This window comes from Monodon monoceros, unplaced genomic scaffold, assembly GCF_005190385.1.
Source record: "Monodon monoceros isolate NGI ecotype Baffin Bay Population unplaced genomic scaffold, NGI_Narwhal_1 Super_Scaffold_1, whole genome shotgun sequence".
NCBI classification, from domain to species: Eukaryota; Metazoa; Chordata; class Mammalia; order Artiodactyla; family Monodontidae; genus Monodon; species Monodon monoceros.
In genome coordinates, this window is record NW_021703765.1 from 53,171,413 (window position 1) to 53,198,190 (window position 26,778).

Sequence of the window (26,778 nt, forward strand, 5' to 3'; positions counted from 1 at the left end):
TCTCTCAAAGCAGAGAAGCAAAGGTTTATTCTGGTTGTCTTCTATGGCTTTGCCCAAAATGACACTTTCAGCAGCATGCCGTCATATACTCCAGTGGAAGTGATCACTTGTTGGCTAGATCTTTGGACCCTGGAGAGAGGGAGGGCTGCAGGGCAGCTTGGGAAGTCAGCAGAGAGAGGGAAAGGTAGAGAAGAGAACAAGAGCTTAGAAGCACCTACTGTATACCATACACTAGGTTAAGTCCTTTACATACATCAGCTTGTTTTAGTCTTTTCAGCTGCCCCAGGCAATAGAGATCTCCATCCTATTGGATAACTAGGCAAGTAGTTACTTGCCAAAACCATCCAGTTAGTGGTTGGCCTTCTGTTGCCTGAAGGGCCGTCTACTTTGCTTTCTGTGACACAGCAGAAACAGAAGTACAGCTGGAATAGAGGAGGAGGGAGAGGGAAGGAGAGAAGGAGAAAAAGGAAAACAACACAAAACAAAAAGGTGACTGTGAGAAAGTTCTGAAATGCTTCCGCTGGTTATTCGAGGTGGACTCTTCCCAAGGTGAGGGTCATCCCAACAAAGACTGCGATTTAGGCAAAATTCAACTTCCATTTTATGGGTCACATGACTCTATCTCTGCCATTTCAGGAGGGTCCTAGTTTTTGGAAGCTACTTGGTAAATTCTCAGCTCAGTGCTCATTCTTCCCAGAGACACTGTTATTTAATAGTACAGTTTCACCCAAAGTGCTCTGCAAAATACATTTGAGGAGAGAACCCTGACTGCTCAGTATGGTTGATCCAGAGTCCAGGTTAGCCCTGCAGGCAGAGGGTCTGGGTGTCTTTGCAGAAACAACTTTCTTGAGTCTTGATTTCAGTTTCGACAGTATTCTGTTTTTAGATCCCTGACACACTGCCCCCCCCTTCACTCTGGTTGAATGGGGAGGGATTCTTTCCCTGGAGGCAGCCCTTGCTTATCTCTGTAGCTCTCTGACTTGAAGGTCTGTAAAGATGTTTTGCTTTGATTTCCAGTAGTAAACATATTGAATCTTTATCCTAAATTTATTACTAGAAAGAGGTCCAATCAGCTATCTATTTGTTAATGGATCTACCACAGTCTAACCTGATGTATCGAGTATATGGCTTTGCTCAGAAAAAGAAAGATACAATGACAAGAACAAAATTCATCTGGGGGGGGGGAATGATATCAATACATTTGGAATATTTTTTAAATGTTAAATTCATTTGGTGTTGCTACGGACTTAATATTTATGTCCCCCCCCCAAATTCATATGTTGAAATCTTAACCACCAAGGTATTAAAATGTTGGGTCTTGGGAGGTGAATAGGTCATAAGGGAGGAGCCCTTGTGAATGGGATTAGTGCCCTTATGAAAGGGACACAAGAGAGCCCCCTAGTCAGCTGTCTGCAACCCAGTAGGGGGCCCTCACCAGACAAGGAACCTGCCAGGGACTTGATCTTTGACTTTCAGGCTCCAGAACTGTGTGAGAGAAATTTCTGTTGTTTAAACCACCCAATCTATGGTAATTTGTTATAGCAGTCCAAACAGACTGAGACTGGGGCATTTTTGGAAACACTGCATGTCATATTATGGAAAACAGAATTACTTAAGCAAAAGTATCTCTTTCCTCAACACACATGAAAGGTCAGATCAACGCTTCATAACTGAAAAGCAGCTCTATGTTTACAGATTTACAATACAGACATGAAGCTGTGGGTGCTGTGAATTTTGAAAATGGGAACAAAGATTGAGTCACGTTTTTCCTTATTTTATTTTTACCTATTCTTGAGGAGTCATTCCATTCACTGGGTCTGAGGTCTTGAGGCCCCAGAGAACATCACCTTGGATGTGACAACAGTCCTCAGTGCCCTGCTCTGTGGGGTTTATGGTACACGAGTCATTACCATGAAGAAAGACACTTTCAAAGTATCTAGTGGTGACCGTTTTGTAATGTATAGAGATATTGAATCATGATGTGCACCAGGAGCTAACATTGTGTTGTAGGTCAATTATACTTCAAAAACAAACAAACTCAAAGAAAAAGAAATCAGATTTGTGGTTATCAGAGGTGGGGAGGTGGTGGTAGGGTAGGGGGTGGGGAGTGGGGATGGGGGGTTAGGAGGGGGGAATTGGATGAAGGTGATGAAAAGGTACAAACTTGCAGTTATAAGATAAATAAGTACTAAGGATGTTAAGTACAACATGATAAATATAATGAACACTGCTGTATGTTATATATGAAAGTTATTAAGAGTAAATCCTAAAAGTTCTCATCACAAGGAAAATTTTTTTTATTTTCTAACTATATGAGATGATGGATGTTCATTAACTTACTATGATGATCATTTCATGATGTACGTAAATCAAATCCTTACGCTGTCCACCGTAAGCTTATACAGTGCCGTATGTCAATTATATCTCAACACTGGAAGAAAAAAATTATCTAAATAAAATGAGGTGACAAGAAGAAAAAAGGAAAACAAAAGCTCCACAAGCCCAGCAGAGCTTTTGTTTATGAAATCGAAGCTGTTCATTGAGACACGGGATTCACAATCAAAACGTTACCTCTGGTGTTAACTGAAAACCCAGCCTTCCCTCCAAAGGCACCATCGACAGTGGGGGCTTGGGTCACCATCTCGCCTCTTAGATTTCTTCCTAGAGGCTCATCTGTTCCCATTTTGAAAGACATGGAACTTTTCCAAAGAAACCAAACTTCATTCCCTCATAGAGGCTTTCAGAAGAATTTGACAACATTTTGAAATTTCGGATTGTCTCCTACCTACAAGGGATAAACAAGTCGCCTTTGAGGCAAGTCTCCTCACAGAGTGCACCTGGTTATCAGTTGCACAGGCCTGTCCTCAGCCTCCAGGCTTGCAGCCTCCCAGCCGCAAGTGAGCTGGGAGTCGGATAAGGAACTTCTGGCTGGGGCTGGACCCTCTCTCCCCCGCTCTCTCCCTGGAAAGATGCCTGCAGGATGTCAGGGCAATTCTAACTCAGGCATGACTCAGTGCTTCCATGACCTCCCTTCTCATTTTGCTTGGACAGGCTGGTACGTTGGTCCTACTTGTGGAAATATGTACCTCTTCCTCCTCCAATTTCAAGAGGGAATATCCCTTTTAAGAGGAATATTTAGAAGATTCTGTCATGGAATTCTTGCTATCACCCCAAATATTTCTCCTTCTCCCCAGTTAGCTGTCTGGATGTTTCTCTCTTACCCCGATTTTCTTTTCTTTTCTTTTCCTTTTTTTTTTGGCCGCATGTCTTGTGGGATCTTAGTCCCCTGACCAGGGATCAAACCCGGGCCCTCGGCAGTGAGCGCAGAGTCCTAACCACTGCACAGCCAGGGAATTCCCCCCAATTTTCTGAGTTTGAGGTTATCAATCTGAAATTAGAGTCCAGAACTCATCAGCGTTATCAACAAAACTTTGCAATTATTTCTTTCAAACCTAAATTTTTTCCTGTTCAAATATTTTTTCTTCATCGCAAAAGAAAGTATTGATGTGTGTTTCTCTTTCACCGTAATTTTAAGTCTTTAAAATGTGAAAGGCCCATTCACTTTTAACCTTACCATTCCCGTGATATAAATAGCTTTTTCCTTTCTGCTGATTTTAGAAGCTTACGTGAAGCTGCAAAATGCTGTAGGGGGCAGCCCTGCTTCAGAAAAAGAGAACGGACAGACCTGCGTAACAGCAATACTCAGTAGGAAGTAGCACATGGAATCTTTGTTGACGTTCTCTTATGATTTGACAATTGTTTTTCCTTAAAAAGAAGAGAAAAAGAAAAGGATAACCTACCTAAAACCTTAGTGCCATTCTCAGAGTTCTAGGATAATCCAGAACAGAATCATTTTTAAAGAAAGGGAAATCGGTTTCATTTCTGGCAGTGGATGCCCTCCACTGATCTGCATGTTTCTTGCCTTCATAAGCTGTAGAAGCCGCCTTGAGTCCGTTCCGCAGATGGAAGATAGCCAGTAAAGAGCTAAGCGTTCACATAGCACCACCATCTGAGGTTTGATTTCGAATCGAGACAACAGTGTCCAATGTACATCCCACAAAGCATGCTTGTTAAACTCTCCCCTTCCAGATGCACGGAGAGCGCATGCGTGGAACACCCCCTCCACTCAACAACGGCGCCCCGGGGGCCCCCTGGACACACAGGTTCTAACACAGCTACAACACAGCATGCTCCTAAGCCTTCAAGCTACTACAGCCTGCAGCCAAGAAGCTGCTAAAAAGATGCTCAAGCAGCAGTCGAAATAGTCCTGACCTCTGGTACCCACGGCCACTCCCTGTGAGCCCCAGGAACTCAGAGTGACGAGGATGCTCCTGAAAAAGCCCCAGGCAGTCTTTCTGCCCCCTGCCCTTCTTCTTCCTCACTCTTCTTTTTCTCTGAAGACCATAAACCTGTTTGGCGGGTTCAGATGCAACCAGGAGTAACCATAGTTACGAGCAAAATGATGACGGGGCCATTGTTCTAGCAGAACAATAGTTTTTAAGTTATCTAATGTTCTCTTGGCTTTCTGGCATTTAAAAAAATGTGTTTTTCCATCCTTTTGTTGTAAGTGGAATACTGTGCTTAGGCCAAGCAGGAAATATTAAAAGCTCTGACTTCAAAGCCATTCCTCGATAACACATCCAAACAGCCTAGTGTGGACCCACTGTTATCTGGAATTCTACAGATAATTAACTGAAACACGGCTTGACTTGCCACTGGGAGTTTCCACAGGCAAAGTCATCCTCATGGTCCTGCTTGCTTTCGTTTGCTGTGTCTTCTGTTTTGTTAGCCAGGGTGAGGTTTGGATCATCTCTCAATAAAATTCCGTGTTTCTGCGCAGAGGAACCTTGAATTCCTGCTTGGCCTTGCAGGGGCCTGACACGTGCACTGTGCCCTCCCTCGTTCCTTGAGGGACATCGTTTAGCTCCTCTCTTGACCCTGAAATGCCACTGCCTGCACCATCTCCTGGTCCCTTCCTTACTTGAGAGAGCAGCGCACTTTCTGCCATGAATGTCAGAATTATTGTCTTTTTAATGTGTTTTGCAAAGTATGATGGTACTAAATCCACTAAAAGGACAGAGCCCCCCGCTTTGGATGTGCCAGCCCCGTGGGGACATTCCCGAGTCCCTCTCTCATCTCCCAACCTACCAACTCCAGCCCACCCAGTCCCTTTGCTTGAGTCTAGCAGGTGGTCTCACCACTCCAACACCCGTGGCATTTTCCCGCTCCCCACCTCCATGCGTTGCCCATTCGTGAAGCCACATCTCTTCTGAAATTTGAAAACTCACCTTAAAGCCCACCACCTCTTCCAAGGAGCCTCCCCTGATTAAGTGGGGATGAAGAACCCTCCAATGCATGACTGACAAATCCCCAATAAACGAGAACACACGCGCACCCCCCCCCCCCACAACAAATAGACACTCACAAAGAGAGAAAATGACACATTCCCTACTTGTGAAATGTAGGCTCCTCTGAGGGAAAGATGGTCGATTTTATACCAATAACTAGTAAGTCATTTCAAACAATGAGGTGTTTTTAACATCATTTTGGGGGTTACTCAGTGAAACACGGCTGTGTCTTCTTTCCCCCACCGACCCTCCTTTTTCTTTAAATCCCTCATTTTCTTCTCAGTTTCCCGAATGCACAGTTCTACGGGACTGCCCAGTGTGGGTGACATGGGTGACCCTCAAGGAACCTGGTTCTTGCAATACCTCCTGGGTGGTACCTCGTGTTTGGAGACTGGCAAATGCCCTAACCACTTAATTTTCTCATCAGGAAGCTATAATGACTCCATGCCTGCAGACATCCTGGGCAAACATGTCTGCTACATTGGGATAAGGGACCAAAACCCTCTAGAAAAGGTCCTACAGAAAGAAGGGGGGGAGGGTTCCTGACAAGACTCAAGGTCCAGCCTCCAATAAGGATGCTGCAGAGGGAAGGGCTCTCTAAGGAACTGGGCCCGAGACCATCCCATCAGGGACAGAACCAAACACATTTGCTCTCATCAATGCTGCTTCTGGGGTCAGTGTTAAGGCCACTCATGGGGGCGCTGAGAGACGCGTGGCATAAAGGGACCAGGACGAGGAGAAACACAGATGGAATGGCGGTAGCTGGCAATTAGAACATGGCTTCAGACACCACGGCCACAGAAGCGGTGTAGCTACAAAGCCACGCGGTGCAACCTCGAAGCAAAACGTTATCGATTTTGTGGTTGTAAAAACGTACCTTCAACTGCAGAACTCAGTTTTATGACACCTTGAATAAAAACAAAAAGTGGCAGTTATAGAATGGATCCAAATTACCTTTGCCAGGCTTCTCACAATACATACATGCTTCAGAACTGGATTTTGTTTTTTCCTGGCTTTTTGAGAATTCAAGTAAACAGATATCAACTTCAAAAACGAAGTAATTTTCAGTCATTGATTAAACCTCCTGAGTGTCTTCATCTCCCCACTAGTACCATTTGGGAGCGTTTTTCACTTAAATAAGGGATCTGACGTGTGTTTGGATGAAACAAAGGCCGAGTCTCAATAGTCTGAACGACTATGTCTGTAGATAAATCATGCTGGATGATGGATTGATAAAACTTCACTAAAAAAGACACCAAGGTCTAATATTTCCTACTTAAATTGTGTTTAGAGATCATTTGCTACGTGTTGGGACAGGGTTTCTGTTGAAATGCATAATAGGTGGTTAAAAATCATGGTGTGATATGGCAGCTTCCTTTTCTGGGGTGATTGGACCTGAGGCCATTTCTGGTCTCCTGGGTTCAGTGTTCCCATCCCCTGCAGGTCAGTGGAGGGGCCGAGCTTGTCAAATTTTTCACGAAGCCAAATAGACACTACCCTTGATTGGATATTCATGTGCCTTTTTGGTGAATTGAAAGGTGAAAATACTAAACTAAATTAGACCTGGTCCAATAGTTTGATTCTGAAAGTTTTATTTTTTTATAAGTCATAATTATAAATAAACAATATTTCCCAAACCCTATGCTTAGGGCTGAAAAAACAAAGTCTACAGTTTCATTGGGTTGAAATTCTGGTTCTCTTGCAAACAGGAGGAGTCTTAAAGGAAAAATGGAAGCAAAACCCTTTTTCGTACTGGCAAACCGAACTGCTGTCAGCTTGAGCACACGCTGATTTTAACAGATTCTGTTCACAAAGAGACAAACTCGCTCTCCTTTATAACTTTCTGAAAAAAACTGCTTTTAAGTTACCAGTCGAATTTCATCTTTCCTGTGGAACCAGTAATGTCTGGTCAATGTTTAACAAGGGACTCTCCAGAGGAAAAAGTGTGCCTGTATTATGTGTATATATTATGAGTTTTACTGATATAAATGATATACACAAACTATACATAATAGTAAAATATACCATCTTCTTTATTGCAAGTTCCATATAGCCAATAGATTCTCACAGAATACTTTTGTTGATTTGGGCCCAACTCTTGTATTCATAGCCAGCAAATCAATCATGATTTGACAAAATCATGCATTGAATTTCATCCCAGTTTGCTCTTTTCCCAATAAATTCATTATCATTATATCTTTTATGTGATCTGCTGTTAAACTATTTTTCACTTTTGTATAAATTATTTTCATTAAATTAAAACTCTTTCAACATCAACACTATGTAAATACTCCCACTAAGGCCTATGTCGAGGTACCAGCTCTGATGTCACCTAACATGGCTTTGGGAAGAGATGGGTAGTAGCAAAACCATCATGTAGTATTTCACCACACACGGACAGGAGACATAAAAAACCCCGAGAGCATGGATAGTAAAATGTAGTCAAACGATTAGAAGTAAAGAGTTTTAGATATTTATTACCTTTGTTTTTTAACATAATTATAATTGGAATCTTGCCTAATTTGATTTGTAATAACGGCTATGTTTAATAATGGACTTAGAAAATTCCCGACAATGTAACAATTGGCTTTTGCCAGCTGGTATGAACCAGGTCTGACACACCGTGGCCATAACTGATGTTTCTTTCTACTCAGGGCCAGAGAAGAAAATCTTGACCTTCCAAATACTTTCTGAGATATTCACAAAAGGGGTTGTAATTTAACCAAACAAGTCAAATGTGAATAAGCTGAGCATTTACTATTATTTTGCCAGTAATTTCACAACCTCTTAAACCTGTCATACGCAAAAATATACTATACATAGGTCACCTTGGAAATAACAGTCATTGACCATCAACTAAGAACACAAGCTAAACGGTTTTGGCATTCTTGAGGTATGAGTCATTGGCTTAGTAAGCAATGATCCTGTCTTTTTTAAACTGTGGAATCTTTATGCAGGAAACCAGGTCAGAATATTGATTTTTTTCCAGCCATGTTTATTTTTGTGCGCAACTATGGTGTCAGCAACTCTCACTCAAATGAAAGGACAACAGTGCGATCTAATCAGTGTGTAGAAACAGGCTTGATGCAAGTAAAGCAAGAAAGGCTAAAGAATTTCTTATGGGAGATGTGGGTGGTGGTGGATGGGAGCCCAGGAATGCATTTATAGAGTAAGGGATAAAAAGGTCCATTAAAAAACAAAATTTGGACTTTAGAACTCTAAGTGTAAACATTATTTTAACAAAAACATTAGTGATTTGTTACTCCATATGTACTTCTCTTATTTTTTTAAACCCCAAATCAAGCTTTTCCCTATAGCAGGATAGGCTTTTATATTGCAAGGTTAACTATGTTATAGTGAAAATCTAGAATTGGCTAAATCTGGTTAGGTAGCTAATATTAACATTATACAAAAACTTATAGAATGAGAAGCTATTTCCTTTATCTTAAAATAGAAATATCAAAAAAATGAATATTTAAGAAATGATTGATGTTGGTGCTGAAAAGCTACATGTAGCATCGCTGACTTCTAGGACACACAGTAGACATTGTCTGGTGACTGGCTGACATTGACATTGCCTGGAATTCAGGGTGAGCCAGAACACATACATATATGTATATATACACACAGTGGAGCCTACCCATCCCCTCTCCCCCATTTAATTCTTCATAGTCTACTGAAATGTTTTTTCCACCTAATGACTCACCTCAGTTGATCTAAAGTCATTCTTAGGAGAAAGAGTCAGGTTAAAATAATTCATGCTAAAGTGTGAATGACTAAGACTCACTAAAACCCTGCAATGACATCTCATTATTGTTAAAATACTCATCAAATTTTTAACCCTGGCCAATGAGGCCCTATGTGATGTATTCCTGCTTATTTTCTTATGTCTTCTACTTCATTTCAGGTGACTTTCTCCCTCACTCAAATGCTTTAGCCGCTTGGTTTTCTCTCTGTACTTTGCAGTGCTAATTCCTTTTTGTCCCCGCTCCACCCCTACTTGCTGCTCCCTCCGTCTTGAATGCTCTTCCCCAAACTGCTGGATCTTCCCACAGCTAGCTCTTTCTCTTCATTCAGCTTTTACTTCAAGTGTCACTTTCTTGAAGAATCCTTCCTTGATTACTGTATTTATAGCAGTCCCAGTAAGAATTCTCTGGCCCATCTCTCTCATTTATTTATTTATTTTTTTGCGGTACGCGGGCCTCTCACTGCTGTGGCCTCTCCCGTTGCGGAGCAACAGGCTCCGGACGCGCAGGCTCAGCGGCCATGGCTCACGGGCCCAGCCACTCCGCGGCATGGGGGATCTTCCCGGACCGGGGCACGAACCTGCGTCCCCTGCATCGGCAGGCGGACTCTCAACCACTGCGCCACCAGGGAAGCTCCCTTATTATTATTATTTTTTTCATAGCAGTTATCACTACTTAAAAATTATCTCATTGATTTAGTGTTTGGTTCTTTGTTTTGGGCTGTTTTTCTTCATTAGAACGTGAGCAGAAGGAGAACAGGAACCTGGTCTTTCTTGCTTGCTGCTGTAACTCCCTTGACCAGAACAGTGCGTGGCATACAGTACATACTTAATCAATATTTATCAAACGAATAAGTGATATTTGCCAAGTGTTTCCAGGTGTCTTCAAAGAAAATCTGATCAATCCCAGCAAGTGTAATTCAAACATGTTATCTTAATTGTGGATATCATTGAACAGAATCCTAGGTTTTATTCTGTTGACCACAGACTATTTCTATTTAGAGGCTGGTCTTCATGGAGATTAGTGAACATTGATGTGTGGAGTGAATACACATAAATTACAGTAGAGATCAGGTTTCAGGATTATAATGTAAAAAGTCCCCAAGAAGTAAGTTTAGCAATGTTAGGTTTAGGGTTACGGTTAGGGTTAGGGTTAGGGTTAGGGCTATGGTTAGGGTTAGGGTTAGGGTTAGGGTTGGAAGCAAGATTATGCCCTAAGTGGACTTCAAGGAGTATTAGCTAATTGATTTTATATCCAAATATCTCTGGAATCTGCAGTTTTCTTGCCTCTACTGTCATTACCCCAGGCCAAATTGCCATAGTAATGTTCACAGGAATCTGTATGATAAAATATGGATTGAGAAAGAGGAACTAAGAAAGAGCCATTCTGTTTTTAATAACCTTCTTCCAATGCATTCTTTTTTTTGGCCGTGCCTTGTGGCATGTGGGATCTCAGTTCCTCTGAACAGGGATTGAACCCTGTGCCCCCTGCATTGGAAGCATGGAGTCTTAACCACTGGGCCATCAAGGAAGTCCGTCAGTGCATTCTTATACTGCAGCTGGAGTGATCTTTTCAAAAGGCAAGTCCAATTATGTGATATCCTCTCCCTTTTAAAATTCTTAAATGGCTTGTCATTACTTTTAAGATAAAAGCCTTTATTCAAAAGCCTTAACATGACTTGCAAAGCCCTACATGATGTCACCCATAGTGGAATAAAAATGGTCACAAATTCTTCCGTACACCTCCCATAGAGAGATGTGGGCTATGTCCCCTCTTCTTGAATCAGGGCCAGCTCTGAGACTGCTTTGACCATTAAAGTACAGTGAAAGTGATGCTCTCCCAATGTCGGTGCCCAGGCTTTATGAAGCAGGCAGCCTCTTTTTTCTGTCTCTGGAAACCCTGACATACCAGGTTGGAAGTCCTAAGACTGCTGTGATGGAGAGACCAGGTTTAGACATTCTAACTAACAACATCTGCTGAGGGAAGAAGCTAGAAGGCCTTGAGGAGACTGCTGGTGAAAGCTAGGAGGACAGGGAAAACTTGCCACCGTCCTCCCAAACTGGGAGACTAGAGAAAAGGCAACTCTTCTGATGTAGAAACAGGACGCTTGGCAACGTTGTCACTTGTAGTAACATGGAAAATAAAAAAATACCTGATGAATTCATAGATTTTAGTGAGGAGATTTGCAGGTAGAATGCTTAAAGTGCCAGTTGGTTCTTTAAAAAAGTTGCATATGATAATGTATAAAGAAAGATGAGTTAAAAAAAGGAACTGTTCAGTTTTCAAGCAAAATTTAGAAGAAATATATAGAGCTAGTACTTGTTGGTTTAAAAAAAGATAAAATGGTTTCACATTCCTAGTTTTGTCAAAGGCAAGAGGCTCTCAACTTAGAAATTGACTGATGGTGGAGATCATCTCAAGCGTGTGGCCATAAGACCCTTTTTTATGCCTTCAGAAAGACTTAGGTGTGCCTCAAGATTCTAAAAGAGACAAAAATTCTAAGAATCCTGAGGGTGTTTTCCCACGGCACCCTGACTCCGAGCCCAGGCCAAAGAAGGGATTGTCTTGAGGAGAATTGTGGATGTGTGTTTTGTCTAACAGAGTGAAGTCTAATAAGATTCATAGGAGGCCCACAAAGATTTCAAGAGGAGTGTATTAGTGTACACATTATCAGCTTGGATAAAAATGGGAAGAGGTAGTTCAAAGTGGAAGAGTCTTTAAAGCCTCCAAACATCTATGGGCAGGAAATAGGCTGAGAAGATTATTCAGTGGCAAATGCCGTTTCTTATGTGCTAAGGACTAAATTGTGTTCCCCTCGCCCCTTCTTCCCCAAATTCATACGTTGAAGCCCTAACTAACCCCTAATGTGATGGCATTTGGAGGTAGGGCCTTTGGCAGTTACTTAGGTCTAGATAAGGTCATGAGGATGGGCCTCCCATGATGGGATTAGTGCCCTTGAAAGAAGAGGAAGAGAAATATATTACTCTCCCTCTCCACATTATGCACTGAGGAAAGGCCATGTGAGCACACACAGCAAGGTGTCCATTTACAAGACAGGAAGACAGTCCTCACCAGATCCTGACCATGCTGGCACCCTAATTTCAGACTTCCAGGCTTCAGAAGTGTAAGAAATAAATATCTGTTGTTTAAGCCATCCAGTCATGGCAGCTCGAGCTAACTAAGACATTATGGAAACAAGATAACTTAGGAGGTATGACCAAGAGTTTTCAGGGTGGCAACCAGAACTGCAGAGGGTCAGGGAGCAGGACTGGGCCCTCCAAGTCAGGGAACTGACAGTATGTGGATTTCAGAACTGCTACAGGCCAGCGATTGCTCTGTGCCTCCTTTTCCTCCACTCTTTGAATGAGGATGCTCACTGCATTGATCTCACCTCTGTACCATCCGTATATGCTGGGTTGGTATGTGTGTGTATGGTGGGGGTATTATACTTTTCATTTCAGTTCACAAGTCTTCATATTGAGAGCAGCTGTACTAGAGAGCTATATCAAAGATCCTTATCAGCACTTGACCCTTATTTAGATGGTAAGAACCTGGACCTCAAACTTGAACTTATGCCGTAATAAGATGACTTTTCTGGACGGCTTTGGGAGTGAGTACATTTTGCCTACAGGGGAATGTAAATGGTTTGTGTCCAATGGTGAACCATGGCTGACTAAAGATAGCCACAAATTATTTGAAATTTGAGAACAGTTGTTCCCCTTGACCTGGGTGGGCTCTGTGACTGCTCTAACCAATAGAATATGGTGAAAATGATGCTATCTTGGCCCGACCTTAATAGTTCCTGTCTCCCGGGCACTCTCTCTGGGAGCCCTGAGCTGCCCTGTAAGACATCTTAAAGCTGCAGTGCTGGAGGGGCCACTTACAGGTGCTCTGTTCAACAGCCCCAGCTGAGCACACACCCCCCGACATTGAAACTAAGGTACCATGTGAATAATGCCATCCCGGATCTCCTAGACCAGCCCAACCTCTAGCTGAATATGCAACAGAAGAATCATCCAGGTGAACCCTTTCTAAGTTCATGTCCCATAAGATCATGGGGTATACTAAAGCAGTTGTTTTTAAGCTCCTTTGCTATGTTTTGGAGTCATATGTTATGTAGCAACAGGTAACTGAACCTGAGCCCAAATTCTCTGACCTTACCTGGCATCTCAGCCCTTAGCAATCGGTACTCCGGTCACACCACGCTTTAGGTCTCTGAATATTAACGTGTGCCCTCCGTCACTCTTCCTGATCTTCCAGCTCTTAGCTTATGAGGATTTTCTCAGGGAAGTTCTCCCTGACCCTCTAAATTAGTTCCTTTGTTACAGTAGATTCTCCTGCAAAAACTGTGTTTCTTTCAGAGCAATTATCTCTGTGATTATTTCATGAATGCCAGCTTCCACTTCTAGATTGTGAGCAAGACACTTCGACCAACGATTTCCAGAGTCAAGTAGTGTGTCTGGACACAGTGCTGAATAAATATTTAAGTAGATGAATGGAAATATTTGATGCAGCTCGTAAGGACTCCCTCCTCACCGGAGAATCTAATAACTGTGTCACTATTCTTCTCTCTCACACATTGTGAACTTTTGGATTCAAAGTTGTTGTAACTGAGGAAAGACAATGTGACTTAATATCTGTCTGTGATGGCAGCTCAGCACAACCGAAGTTGCTGAAGTTCCTTTTGGTCACTGCTGTGCAGGGAAGAGGAAGCTGAAAATTGCTTCTGTGTGTGTGTGGGCACAGGAGAGCAGAGGAAAAAAAAACTGTCCGTGTTCTCACATTTATGTCTTTGCTGGAAATTAGGGAGCTCTCCTGAGAATCTAAAGAAAGTTGTGGGTGCTCAACTTTCTAAATGATTTCTAAATTTAAGTTTAGAAATAATTTCTTACTAGATTGTGAGCTCTTTTCTGCCCTACCCCTTCATCCAAATCTGTGGCCGGAAAGAACTGCAGGAGGGCTGGTGTCTGGGTAGATTCCATACCGTCCATTACCTCTGCTTCCAAGACTATTTTCTAAATATCTAATTTGCAGTCTACTGTTTTTTAAAAAATGTATTTCCATACTTATTGAGTCTTGTTCATGTGGAAAATAGATGGGTCCACTGGCAACTGTCTTTCTTAAAATTTTTCTGCTGTTTCCTTAAGTCCTTAGTCTGTCATTTTTGCTGTATGTGAAATAAGGTCCCTATAAATGTCCTTAAAATGTCCATTTCATAATTTTAAAAGGATTTTCCTTTGCCTTGTTATAGTTCTCTTAATAGTAGTCTCCAAATGGGCCTATGTACAATATTAAAATTTTTTAAAAATTATTTTTTGGCCATGCTGCGCGGCTTGCGGTATTTTCTTTCCCCGACCAGGGACTGAACCCGGGTCCAAGGCAGTGAAAGCCCGAGTCTTAACCACTGGACCGGCAGGGAATTCCGTACAATATATTTTTTAAGAGGGTTTAGTAGGGCTCCAATCAGAGAAAAGAAGACCTCCATTTACGCATAATATAATTTAAAAGAAAACACTCCCCAAATGGCAGGGTTACTATGTAGACCGACATAACCCACCTCCTCTGAGCGCGTTCACACACTCTGGGACGTTGTCCATTTCCATGGCTCTGATTTGTCCTCCCTCCCTAAGCGCACAATACCGTACTTGTCCCTTTTGAACGTGTAACAGATTAAAGAGCTGGGCAGGAGGCAGATGTAGACACACTTTTGATCTCTCATCCTTGGGGGTTAAGGGAGGGCACACACCTGGCGGCTGCTGAGCCGGAAACAGAACACAGGCCCGATTGGAATTACCTTCAAGGGAGCCGCAGCTCCGCCAAAGAGGCAGCTGGGTACGCTGCAAGGACGCGGAGGGAGGAGAGCCCACGATGGGCTGAGGACGCAATAGAGTCCCAGCCGTGTGAATTCGGGCTAGCTGGGGGCTGGTTAGATTTCTTAGGCAGAGTATGGGGAAGATCAGGCAGCTGTATTGAGAACAAATTTGAAGAAATTCTTTTGCAAATAATATTGCAAAACGTTCAGCTGTGCACAAATGCTGAAAGGCAATTTTGACGGCAATTCGGGAAGCTTTCGAAGAAACGATTTTTAAAAGTTTTTTTTTTTCCTTAGCGAAACTCTTCTTTTTATTAAGGATTTCACCTTTGCACCAGGATGCTTTAAAAGTTCGTAGTCAAAACAAGATCTGGAGCGTTTCCTGTGATTTTTGGTGAAACCGCATTGCCCCCTGGTGTTTGCGTGCTGTTTTACACCATCACATGGAAAGCCCGGAGAAAGCCCGTCAAGCTGTGCAAGGATGCTGCTTCCAGTCTTATCCGGGGTCACAGAATAGAGACATGGTTTGACAGAACATGGAATGAAATTTTAAAATTCAGATTCTTTTCTTCTCCACCCTCTGTGGAATCTTCGAGACTTCCGAATAGCTTTTAAAAGACATTGATCAGATTCTAATCTGCCAGTTTTTTGTTAAGTGGTCACATGAGTGGCTGCTGCACACTTACCCATTTTTCAGAACCAACTCAAATATCTCCCGTGTTGTAAAACCTTTCCTGGTGTCTCCTCTGCATTTTGTACACACCCGAACTGTCCTGCCTCTCTCTGCCTTCATGCTTCTCTCTCTGATGGAAACTTGAAAGGGAGGATTATACCTGATTTATATTTGTATCCACCGTGACTAGCACAGTGCACAGTGCCTGGCAGAGTATGTGTACAATGAAAATTTATCGTTTGTTGGTTGCATGTAACAATGCCGTTCACAAAAGGATCAAATACACTTCCTAATCAACAGCAGCTGAAAGTCAATATGGCCACAGAATTGGAGGCAGGAGAACATGGTCCTTGGATGGGACTTAGGGGGTGTCCTGAAGCTCCCTGAAACTGTGCAGGCACCATGTCCAATTATGGAGGAGAATGGTTAGAATAATCTAAAACTAGAATATATCTACCTCTAACAATCTAGAAATCTATACAATGGTTCAAACTTCTGTTTCCTCCCCCACTGAACCTCTACTCTAAAAAGATCATGAGTATATTCATTATCACCAGTTCAATCACGAACTTCTTTGGGGCAGACATTTCTGGGAGTAAGTGTAAAGCTGCTGAATGATACTATTGAAGATACTGGGGCATGTTGACTGAGTCCATCATGATAATGAGAGGGAGACATTGGGGTCTAGGGCAGGTTATGAGTATCGAGAGGCACTCTGCAAAGGAACAGAAACTGTGAATCAAGGGTACCTATACCTATGTATAATGTGTATGGTGTTATTCTGCTTTAGATATCATCTTAGGGCAGACAAATGACCAGATCTGAAGAATCTATTACATTAGGATGGGTCGAGAGAGTGATATTATTAGCAAGACTGCTTTTTAGGTTATAATATTGTCACATTAATACTATCCATAAAAGCTCCTTGAAGTCACTTATTATGCTTGTATTCAGTTAAAATAAAAAATTTCAAGGAAGCCCTCACAGTAGAGGCACGATTCATGGTTGTTAAGAGCTTGAATTTTTTTTTTTAATTATCACATGCTAGTGACTTTATTATTATTATTATCCTTTGGCTGCACTATGCGGCTTGTGGGGATCTTAGTTCCCTGAACAGGGATCGAACCCAGCCCCCTGGTGCAGAGTCCTAACCACTGGACCACCAGGGAATTTCTAAGAGCTTCAGTTTTAGAGTCAAACTGAACAGATACAAATACTGACTGCATCACTGACTAGCCATTTGACCCTTGGAAAGGTCATTAAACTTTTCTGTATCTCAGTTTCCTCAACGGTCAAAATGAGGATGCCACTAATAGCATAGACTGTCTGGTGTTGGTAAATGTCTGTGGTGTTTGTTGGTGACGAGGACCACGTGAGTTTCCCACTATGATTGACTAAGGGGTGATAAAAAAAATTCTGTACTCTTGAAAAAGTCCGTTCTATGAGACATCATTAAAACCCCGAAATACAGAGGAATGTTCTAGGTAGTGAGGCTTCTCCAGTGCTGGTCTTGTCCCTGAGGATGGCCTCAGTGCAAACCTGGACTTCAGCACATCTCTGACACTTCTAGACCAGCGTGACTGGGCCTCTGGTATGTTGGGACTCAAGATTGTCCATTCTCGCCTCATTCCAGTACAGAGCTCTGCCCTCAGGGCTAGCTCAGAGCCCGAATGGCTGCTAGCAGTGGGGGTCAAGGGCAGTCTACTTTGGCCCTGGTTCTTTCCAAAGCCATCTGGAATATGCTGCTGTGGCATAAAATTATTTTGAGTTGATGACATTTGAGAATGGGTTTCTTTTTTTGAACTCTCTTATCTGCTTAAAAGTAGAGCCAGCTCGGTTGTCATAAATTCACTCTCCAGGAGTTCCTGCAACCAGGTAAGACTGATTCACCACCAGAGAAGAGAAATGTCATCACATTTAAGCAGGTATTGTCATAAAACGATCATATCTCTCATCTGTCCTCCCCAGGGCCCATTTATCTTTCCTGAGTCATTGGTTACGTGCTTTTTCCTCCCCTTCCCCTAGTAAGAGGGTATATAAGCCTCAAATTCTAACTACCTCCTTGAGTTATATTTTTCTATGAATTCCCATGTGTACCTGAATTAAACTCCGTGTTTTCTCTGGCTAATCTGTCTTTTGTCAGTTTAATTTGCAGGCCCCCAAGGAAAGAACATAAGAGGGTAGAGGGAAAATATTTCCTCCCCAACACATTCTTATATGGCTTTGCCCAAATATTGGACTCTGCTCTGCTAAATATCTACTCAGATCCTCAGAGCTAGCTTGGCACCTTTCATCAGGATATTCTCAGTTTAAGGAGCTGTCCACCATAAATGAGAAACAGAATGCCCCATGATGTGTTATTATGCAAATATTACACATGTAATATTTGATGTGTTAATATTTGTAAAGCCTCTTTGAACAATGGTTGACAAATACAAGTGCTAGGTAACGGTTAAGGAAAAATAAATATTCACTAGATTGTACAATCCCAGTCTTTAAGACAAAGCAAGGCAGACTAAGTCTAGGGTTCCAAGCCTTCTACATATTTTTTTTCATTTTGCGCTGCATCTTTATAATCTCCCACATATGATGATGTAAAAAAGTGAATACTGTTAAGAAAGCTAAAACTTTTTTTTTTTTTAATAAATTTACTTATTTTTCACTGCGTTGGGTCTTCGTTGCTGTGCGTGGGCTTTCTCTAGTTGTGGAGAGCGGGGGCTGCTCTTTGTCGCAGTGTGAGGGCTTCTCACTGCAGTGGTTTCTCGTATTGTGGAGAATGGGCTTTATGTGCACGGGCTTCAGTAGTTGTGGCACGCGGGCTCAGTAGTTGTGGCTCGCGGGCTGTAGAGCGCAGGCTCAGTAGTTGTGGTGCACGGGCTGAGTTGCTCTGCGGCATGTGGGATCTTCCCGGACCAGAGCTGAAACCCATGTCCCCTGCATTGGCAGGCGGGCTCTCAACCACTGCACTACCAGGGAAGCCCGCTAAAACTTTTTAATTGTTGGAATAAGATAATCAAAGTGAGCTCATTTTAGCTAACTTCTGCCTTTTGAAGTCTAACTGAGAATGTCATTTTTAAACGTGTGCAAGGCATATTCAGACTTATACAAAATGGACTCGGGGGACGACTGGAGAGATAAACGGTGGTAACAACCACTAAATATGGTGCAAAATTATGCATCCTGGGGGAGCCTGGAAATGTATGTTCTTTTTCAAGAGGAGATGAGACAGAAAATTGAGCCTCTAATGTGATTTCTAAAGGCATATGATCATCAGTGAGCTAAATGGGGCTTCCAGGGAATTCCACTGCGTTCCAAGCAAACCTGGCAACAGATAGCTTCCTGGACAGCTGTTTCTCCCATCTATTCCCCAAATTCTTTTTTGTTAGTTGTCGGCTAAATCTTTATGTGAGTGCAAAAGCCACCCTGCAGAAACAAACTTGTCTTAGAGGTTTTCATTTTCATTTGGTAAGTGATGTGCAAAAATTCTGATTGTCATTCTCAAAGTCTGCAGTGAAAATGCAAGGGTATGGTTTCTACAAGTGCAATCAAGCATAACATTGTGTTATGTTTAGGAGAAATTTCTAAGTCATTTCTATTTCAATATCTCCAAATGTATAGAACAATTCTGCTTATATTAACCACATCCTGAAGTTAACAACTGACAACTGTCCGGTAAGCGAAATGGTCCATATTTGGTCTATAAACCATCTAACATTAACTTTTCCATAACTAAGCACATTGAAATCAAGGTCAGTCTATTAGTTTTATGTTAGGTTTTTTTTTTTATTGAATTTATTTAGTTATTTATTTTTGGCTGCATTGGGTCTTCATTGCTGTGCGCGGGCTTTCTCTAGTTGTGGTAAGCAGGGGCTACTCTTCGTCGAGCGGGCTCCTCACTGTGGTGGCTTCTCTTGTGCAGAGCATGGGCTCTAGGCACGCGGGCTTCAGTAGTTGTGGTGCACGGGCTTAGTGGCTCCATGGCATGTGGGATCTTCCCAGACCAGGGCTTGAACCTGTGTCCCCTGCCTTGGCAGAAGGATTCCTAACCACTGCACCACCAAGGAAGTCCCATATGTTAGGTTTTTAAATTAAGAACATCTATGTGTGGTGACGGATATTAACTAGACTTATTGTGGTGATCATTCAGCCATATATATGAGTATTGAATCATTACGTTGTACACCTGGAAATAACATGTTATATGTCAATTATACCTCAGAAAAGGACATCTGAAAAGGTTAAGCTGCTTGACTCTTGGTTGAAACCGTTTACTAGCCTCCCATTACAAAACTTTCAAAATCCTTCAGATGGTGTATGACATTCTGGGTTATCTGGGTCCTTCCTACTTCTTTTTTTAACTTAGACCACGCACATCCCTCCTCCCCTCTCTCCCCACTACTAATCTCTGTGTTCCAGCGATGCTGGCTTTTTTTAGTTAACTTTTTCTTCTCATTCCTGGCCTTTGTCCTTTGCTCTTCCCTCACCTGGAACTCAAGGAAGATTTCCTTGAGGAAGGGGCAATGAATTTTCCCTGACCACACATTTCATAGTTGACCTAGAATCTTAACACCATTATTTCTCTCTTTTTAGCACCCTATAACCATGGTAAACAATTATATGCATAAGCATTACAAAAAATCAAAAAGTCTCAGATTATCTGCTCCTTGAAGTAGGGGCAGTTCCTGGGTGGGTGTTACTGCTGTGTCCTCAGGAGTAGTCCAGTGCCTGGCACACAGTAGGTGCTCAATAAAAGCTTGATAAACATGGGAAGCAATTCTTTTTTTTTTTTAAACATCTTTATTGGAGTATGATTGCTTTACAGTGGTGTGTTAGTGTCTGCTTTATAACAAAGTGAATCAGCTATACATATACATATATCCCCATATCCCCTCCCTCTTGCATCTCCCTCCCTCCCACCCTCCCTATCCCACCCCTCTAGGTGGTCACCAAGCACCGAGCTCATCTCCCTGTGCTATGTGGCTGCTTGGGAAGCAATTCTTAATCCTACCTACTCTTAAATTGATAATTCATGCTTTCCTGCTTCATGACTGTACTTGAGCAGAAACGATAACCGTGTCATGGAAATAGATTATTTAAGTCCTAGATGGAGCCAGTTATTTTCCAAAGGTAGAAAACAGATTTTGAACTTGAACTCCCCAGGAGCTAACTTTCTAACAGATATTTTCTCCCACATATCCTCATGCACTGCTTATGGGATTATAATTTGTAAGAGAACCTATACAAATATAGGCTTGATGAAATAATTCTACTTTCCATGTTTTAGAATTTATTTTGAAGAAATAATCATAGATGCTTTTGCCCTTGTCCCCATATAGTCTTAGTCCCAGCAGAGCAATAAGAAGAATTCTTTAACAACCAAGATCATGTAACCCATTTGCTAAAACTCAGAAATGGCTCCTGTTTCACTTAGAGTAAGAAGCCGAATCCTTCCAATTGACAACAAAGTCCTGCGTTATTCATGTTATTTATGAATTTCATGTTATGCTCTTCAGAATTTTCTACGAGACATATTTTTGTTCAGGAAATACAGAAGCATTATTAAAGATAGAACAGTGACATTCAGAAAGGAGCCTTGGTAAGTTAATATTGTTTCTTATCTATTAAAAATCAGTTTTGAAGATTCCAGATTTTTCTAGAATTTTTTTTTTGGGGGGGAAACATGATCACTACTCTTTAGTCACTCATTGCTGATTAGAGAGACACACACACACTAGACAGAATTTGACTTCTACATTTCTCCTTCTACATTTCTCATCCTTAAAAGTTAATGAGAACTAGGTAACACCAGGGAGTGTTTTAGAGACCGCTTGCTACTGAAGTACTTGTTCTTAATCTGTATTACTTTTACAGCCACTGTGTTCTTCCTCTTTCTAGGCTCAATTTCAGATGCTTATCAATAGTGTGGCAAGCACACCTCCCGTATCAGGGCAGCCTAAATGCAGAGAAGCTGGGGAGAACTTACTTCAAACCCACTCCTTTTCCTTTGTTCCTATTTCCCCTCCATCTCCGGGGTAGGCTCTCACACCCATTCTCTTCTCTTCGTCCTCAGTTCCACGCCTGGGCCAGCACTGTGTCCTCTCGTCTGGACCCTTTCAGCTGTCTTCCAACTGGTCTTTCTGTCTTAGGCTTTTTTCTCTTTAATTCATTCTCCATAAGAGTGACTTCCTTACCTAAAAACAGGTACTAGCTCTCTACCGCCTGAAGGATAAAGTTCAAGGCCCAGATCCAACCTCTTCTTCCATCACTTCCTTTGTGTACCCTATTCTGTGGTCCACTCTTTCCTTCATACACCATGTACTTCTGAGTCTCTGTTCCTCTACATGTGCTACGCTCTTGACTTGGACACCCTTCCCCAGTTTTCCATGTGGACAATTTCTTTTCACTTTCTGGGCTCAGCTCACTGCCTTTTGCAGTGAAGCCTTCACAATCCTCTTGAGGCACAAATCTATCCCCCGATTGCGTTCTTTTATCACTCAGCATATTGTTGTTATGGCCTTAGTACACAGCATTATAATTAATTACATTTCTGTTGCCCTTAGTGACCTGTGCATTCTACTACAGCATTGCTCTCATTGGTTCTCTTATACTTTTGCTCTCTAGAAGTACTAATCGAAAAAAATCCCTGTTGATGGGATATGCCTAAACAAGTCTATTAAAAAGACTATTGTAATAACTATTGTTAGTATACAAATTGCTATTATGATGAAGAGGACTCTTACAATGAAAGCTGCTGCCACCACGACCATTACCTCCCCCATCATCACCTCCACCACCATCACCTCACCTCCACCACCATCACCTCCACCATCATCACCATCATCACCTCCACCACCATCACCTTCACCACCATCACCTCCACGGTCATCACCTCCACCACCATCACCTTCACCACCATCACCTCCGACACCATCACCTCCACCACCATCACCTCCACCACCATCACCCTCACCACCATCACCTCCACGATCATCACCTCCACGATCATCACCTCCCACCATCACTTCCACCATCATCACCTCCACCATCATCACCTCCACTACCATCACCTCCATCACCTCTACCACTTCCACCATAATCACCTCTATTTCCCTCACTTCCATTACTTTCATCACTTTTATCATTTTCACCAAGTCCACCACTATCAACATCATCCCCACCCATTAATATTTAGCACTGCCAAGTACCAGGCAGTAGGTTAACTTTTATATGCATTCTCTCACTTCACCTCCGCAAACTGAATAAAGATGGTCTATATGTTTGTGTCCCCCTAAAATTCACATGCTGGTATCCTAACACTCAATGTGATGGTCTTAGGAGGTGGGGCATTTAGGAGGTGATTAGGTTATGAGGGTGGAACCGTCATGAATGGGATTAGTGCCCTTATAAAAGAGGCTCAAGGAAGTTCCCTTGCCCCTTCCTCCACGTGAAGTTACATGTGAGGCCATTTATGAACCAGGAAGCAGAAGCCTCACCAGACACAGAACCTGACCATGTGGGCACTCTGATCTCAGACCTCCAGCCTCCAGAACGGTGAGAAGTAAATTTCTGTTGTTCCTAGGCCACTTAGTTTGTGATATTTTGTTATAGCAGCCTGAATTGACTAAGAAAATGAGAAAACTGAAGCCCAGAAAGATTAAGTAAAATCCTGTGATTACACAACTCCAGGTGGAAGAGTTTGGATTATAAGTTGGGGCTCTCTGAACGCAGAGTCTGAATTCTTCATCACCAGTCTCCTTCCTATATTCCAAACTACTTGGGGACAGAGGCCATGCATTTTACTTCCTTTGCAGCTCTTCTTTCAGTGCTTTTCACATGGTGAGAATGCAATAAATGTTGAAATTCAATCCTGGATGCAAAATTTGGTAGCCTAATTGACATCCAACTTGCTTACCGAGTTTGCCTGTGTTAATTAAAAGGGCATATCATACCATGAATAATTGGCCTGGATAGTCTTCATCAAGTCTCCATTTCAAAAACAGTAATCTGGCTTTTAATCTATTTTGTTCCTCCTATTAAATCCAAGACATTTTATTTTTGGTTTAAGACAGGAAGGCAAGGGCAAGGGTAATCTCAATACCCACTGAAGATACCTAGGTCTAAGAATGTGATTATGAAAGAAGACTAGAAGGGAAAGATCAAAAGTACGGAAGGAGCTGAAGGGAAAATACTGAGTCTTGTATATGTCACCTGATGCCCTGTAAATTGTACAAATCTATGCAAAAGGAGTCGTATGTGCTTTTGTTTTCACTTAGAACTCTAGTGAGAAAATCTGTTGCAGAGAACAATTAGATCACCTGTCTTTGCTTGAGTTCCCAAGCTGCAAGCAATGGTCAGACAGCATTTTATATTAGGAAGGCAAATTTGCAGACGGTCAGACTAGCATTTCGATGGAAACTCGGGCTAGAAAATCAGCTCTTCCCTGTTACTAATAAGATACTGCTGTTCATGTCACCATTTCTTATTTCCTCCACTCCTGGTATCTTTGCTCACTTCCATCCCCTCCAGCTGACTCACCCAGGCTGCACATTCCCACCTCCCTTGGACCCACTCTCTCACTTATTCTCTTACAGTGCTTTCCACGATGCATATGCAGGGGTGTGCTGGTCAAGTTTAGCAATCGGCTCTCTGAAGGGCCTTCTGATTTGAAACATTTGCTGATTTTTATGGTGCAAATTCTGCCATATGGCTGTTGGGAAGCTGCCAAATTGACATCCACCAGCTGGAAAAATTCTTGAAAATGTCACAATCAGTTCTCAGGAGCCAGTATGAGCTGGTGCCAGTGCACCCCAAATTCTGTGGGATCCCTTTGTATTGTGAGTGAAACCTTCTTTCCCCACCTCGGCCTTAAGGAAAAAGACTTTTCCTTGATAATCCCATTGCCCTCAAGCCCTTGCCAATTTGAGGCCACTTCTCACCCTTTCTCGAGAAGAGATGCTAAGGTCGGCATACAAAGAAAACAAAAAAGAAAAAGAAAAAAGCCTTGAGTCTTTCCAGATGAAGCCCCAGGCATTGTTATTAGATGCTGTTTTCTCTACATTTTGAGATTAATTAAATGATTATGATATGTGATGGTGTAGATCATTAACAATTAATGAAAAATTACTGTTTCAAGTATTGTCCTAACAACTTTACGTACATTACTCATTTAATCTTTATAAAAATTCAGTGAGATGGGTGACATTAAGATCTCTTTTTATCTGTGAAAGCCTTAAGTCCATAGAGTTTAAGTAACTTATAAAAAAAGTAATGAGAAAAGATACCACATTTTCATGGTTTAAAATTCAAAATTCAGCAGGGTAGCCACAGAAAAGTCTCTTTCTTACCCGTGTTCCCAATCACCAGGTTTCTGTCCCTGACTATAATCACCGATCTCAGGTTTCACGTGGACCACTGTACTTTTCCATTCCCGCTGCCATTTGTAGATCGTTTGTTTGTTCCCACCACCCTATAGACTCTCTTGTTTTGAGGCTAAAACTCACTTTCACCATTTTCTCTGTCTGTATCGACTAACTTCCAGGATATTCCTCCTTTTCCATAGTGACTTTAACCCCTGATTCATGAACTTTTCCATCCCATCCTCTGAGATTTCAACATCCAGGTTTAGGGTCTCACACAATTTCCCCAACTTTAGTAACCTTATCTCTACTCCAGTTCCTCCATCACCAGCCCAGTCATCCCTCAGACATCACCATTTCTCAAATCAACTCTGCCTCTAAGTAATAGTAAAATTATTCCTTGGGTCATGACCCTTATCATCCACCTGAATCACCTCTTCAGTACAAATGAATCTGCCCTACAGCCATTTGTGACCCCCGGAACTTCCCCATTTTGCCCCAGCGAATCAGTGCCCTACTGGTTTCAGGTGTCGTCCTTCCTGGCCTGGACCCTCATTTGACAAGAGAATTCTCTGTCCTCTTGTCCCACTACCTCTTATATCTATTCTAATATTACTCATCACCTTTATATCCTGGGACAGATATGGAGACATTTCTGTGCTTAAAAACCATCAGTGGCTTCCCAGAGTCTCAATCCAAAATTCTCTGCTAAATAGTAAGTCATTCCATGATCTGAGGAGGTCCATGTTTCTAGTGTGTCTGGAACCATCCACTTCATGGATCCAAGGCTTCAGCCAAACTCAGAGTGAGGCCTCTGTAATCATAAAAGTGCTTGTGTGACAACATTGTCATTCTTTCTGTTGCAAGAATGAATATCAACTTTTACTTCCAGAAAAACACAGCTCTGGTTGGCTGCACTTGACCCGTGGAATGTGGCTGGGAATGACTAAGTATAAACCACCCAAAAAGAGCATGTTATGACCATCCACAGTTTTTATTACTTCCCCACCTCAGTCCCCGTGTGCTCAGTCCCTTAGCGATCACGATACGACCCACGAGCTGCAGGTGTTATAGATGACATGGCACCATAGATACAGTCTATGAGCTTGAGGCTGCTTTGGTTCATTAAGAAACCCAACTTAGGGATGTGAGGTATCACTGTGGTTTTCTGACTTCTATTAGGCTGTGGAGCTATTTCCCAAGAGAATAGCACAGCAGGTCCTCACAGGACATCTCAGCTGAGGTTGTAGAAACTTTGTGGCTCTCCTAGCTCTAGTTGATGGTAAAATACTCAAGTTCTCTGGTAGTGGCAGGCCAGTAGCATGACAGGAGAGATTGGCTGGAGCTCCCCAGCTGTTCCCTCTGTATGACTGTCACAGCAGAGCAGGAGCAAACCAAAACCAAAAACGTCAGTCCAGATTGCTTAGGGTTGAAAGAAGAAGACCACAAAAGGACCAGCTATGAACTCTGCCCTCAGGGTCTATCTGGGATCTAGAAAGGATGGCAGTGATGTCCACAGGCTTAAGGGCAGAAGAAAGAAGTGCAGCTTGGTGCAGTGATCACAGAGTCTAAATTTTTTGAGAAAGTCCTGATTTTAAATATTCTATTCTGTTGTTACACGTGTTCTGTTCTTTTATCCTCAAAGCTTAGTCATTGAGAATTTAGGGGAAAATATATTTTTTACCCATGGTAGTGTTCTACACACGCACGCACGCACACACACACACACACACACACACACTCAGTTTTAGGAAGAATAAGAAGGTCTCTGTTGAAGCTATGCTACCAGCTGTGCTTTCCACAGTCCTATGGAAAGATGACTAGAGAAAGCTAAGAAGGTTTG

At 42.3% G+C, this 26,778-nt stretch overlaps 1 protein-coding gene across 1 annotated transcript in view; it reads right to left on the reverse strand.

Moving 5' to 3' along the window:
• The window catches only part of DLGAP1 (DLG associated protein 1), a 292,601-nt gene that overhangs the window by 80,280 nt on the left and 185,543 nt on the right, over positions 1-26,778 (reverse strand). Inside the window, exon 5 of the mRNA XM_029218054.1 lies at positions 6,226-6,255. Coding sequence (XP_029073887.1) covers positions 6,226-6,255 — 30 coding nt within the window. The remainder of the gene's footprint in view (positions 1-6,225; positions 6,256-26,778) is intronic.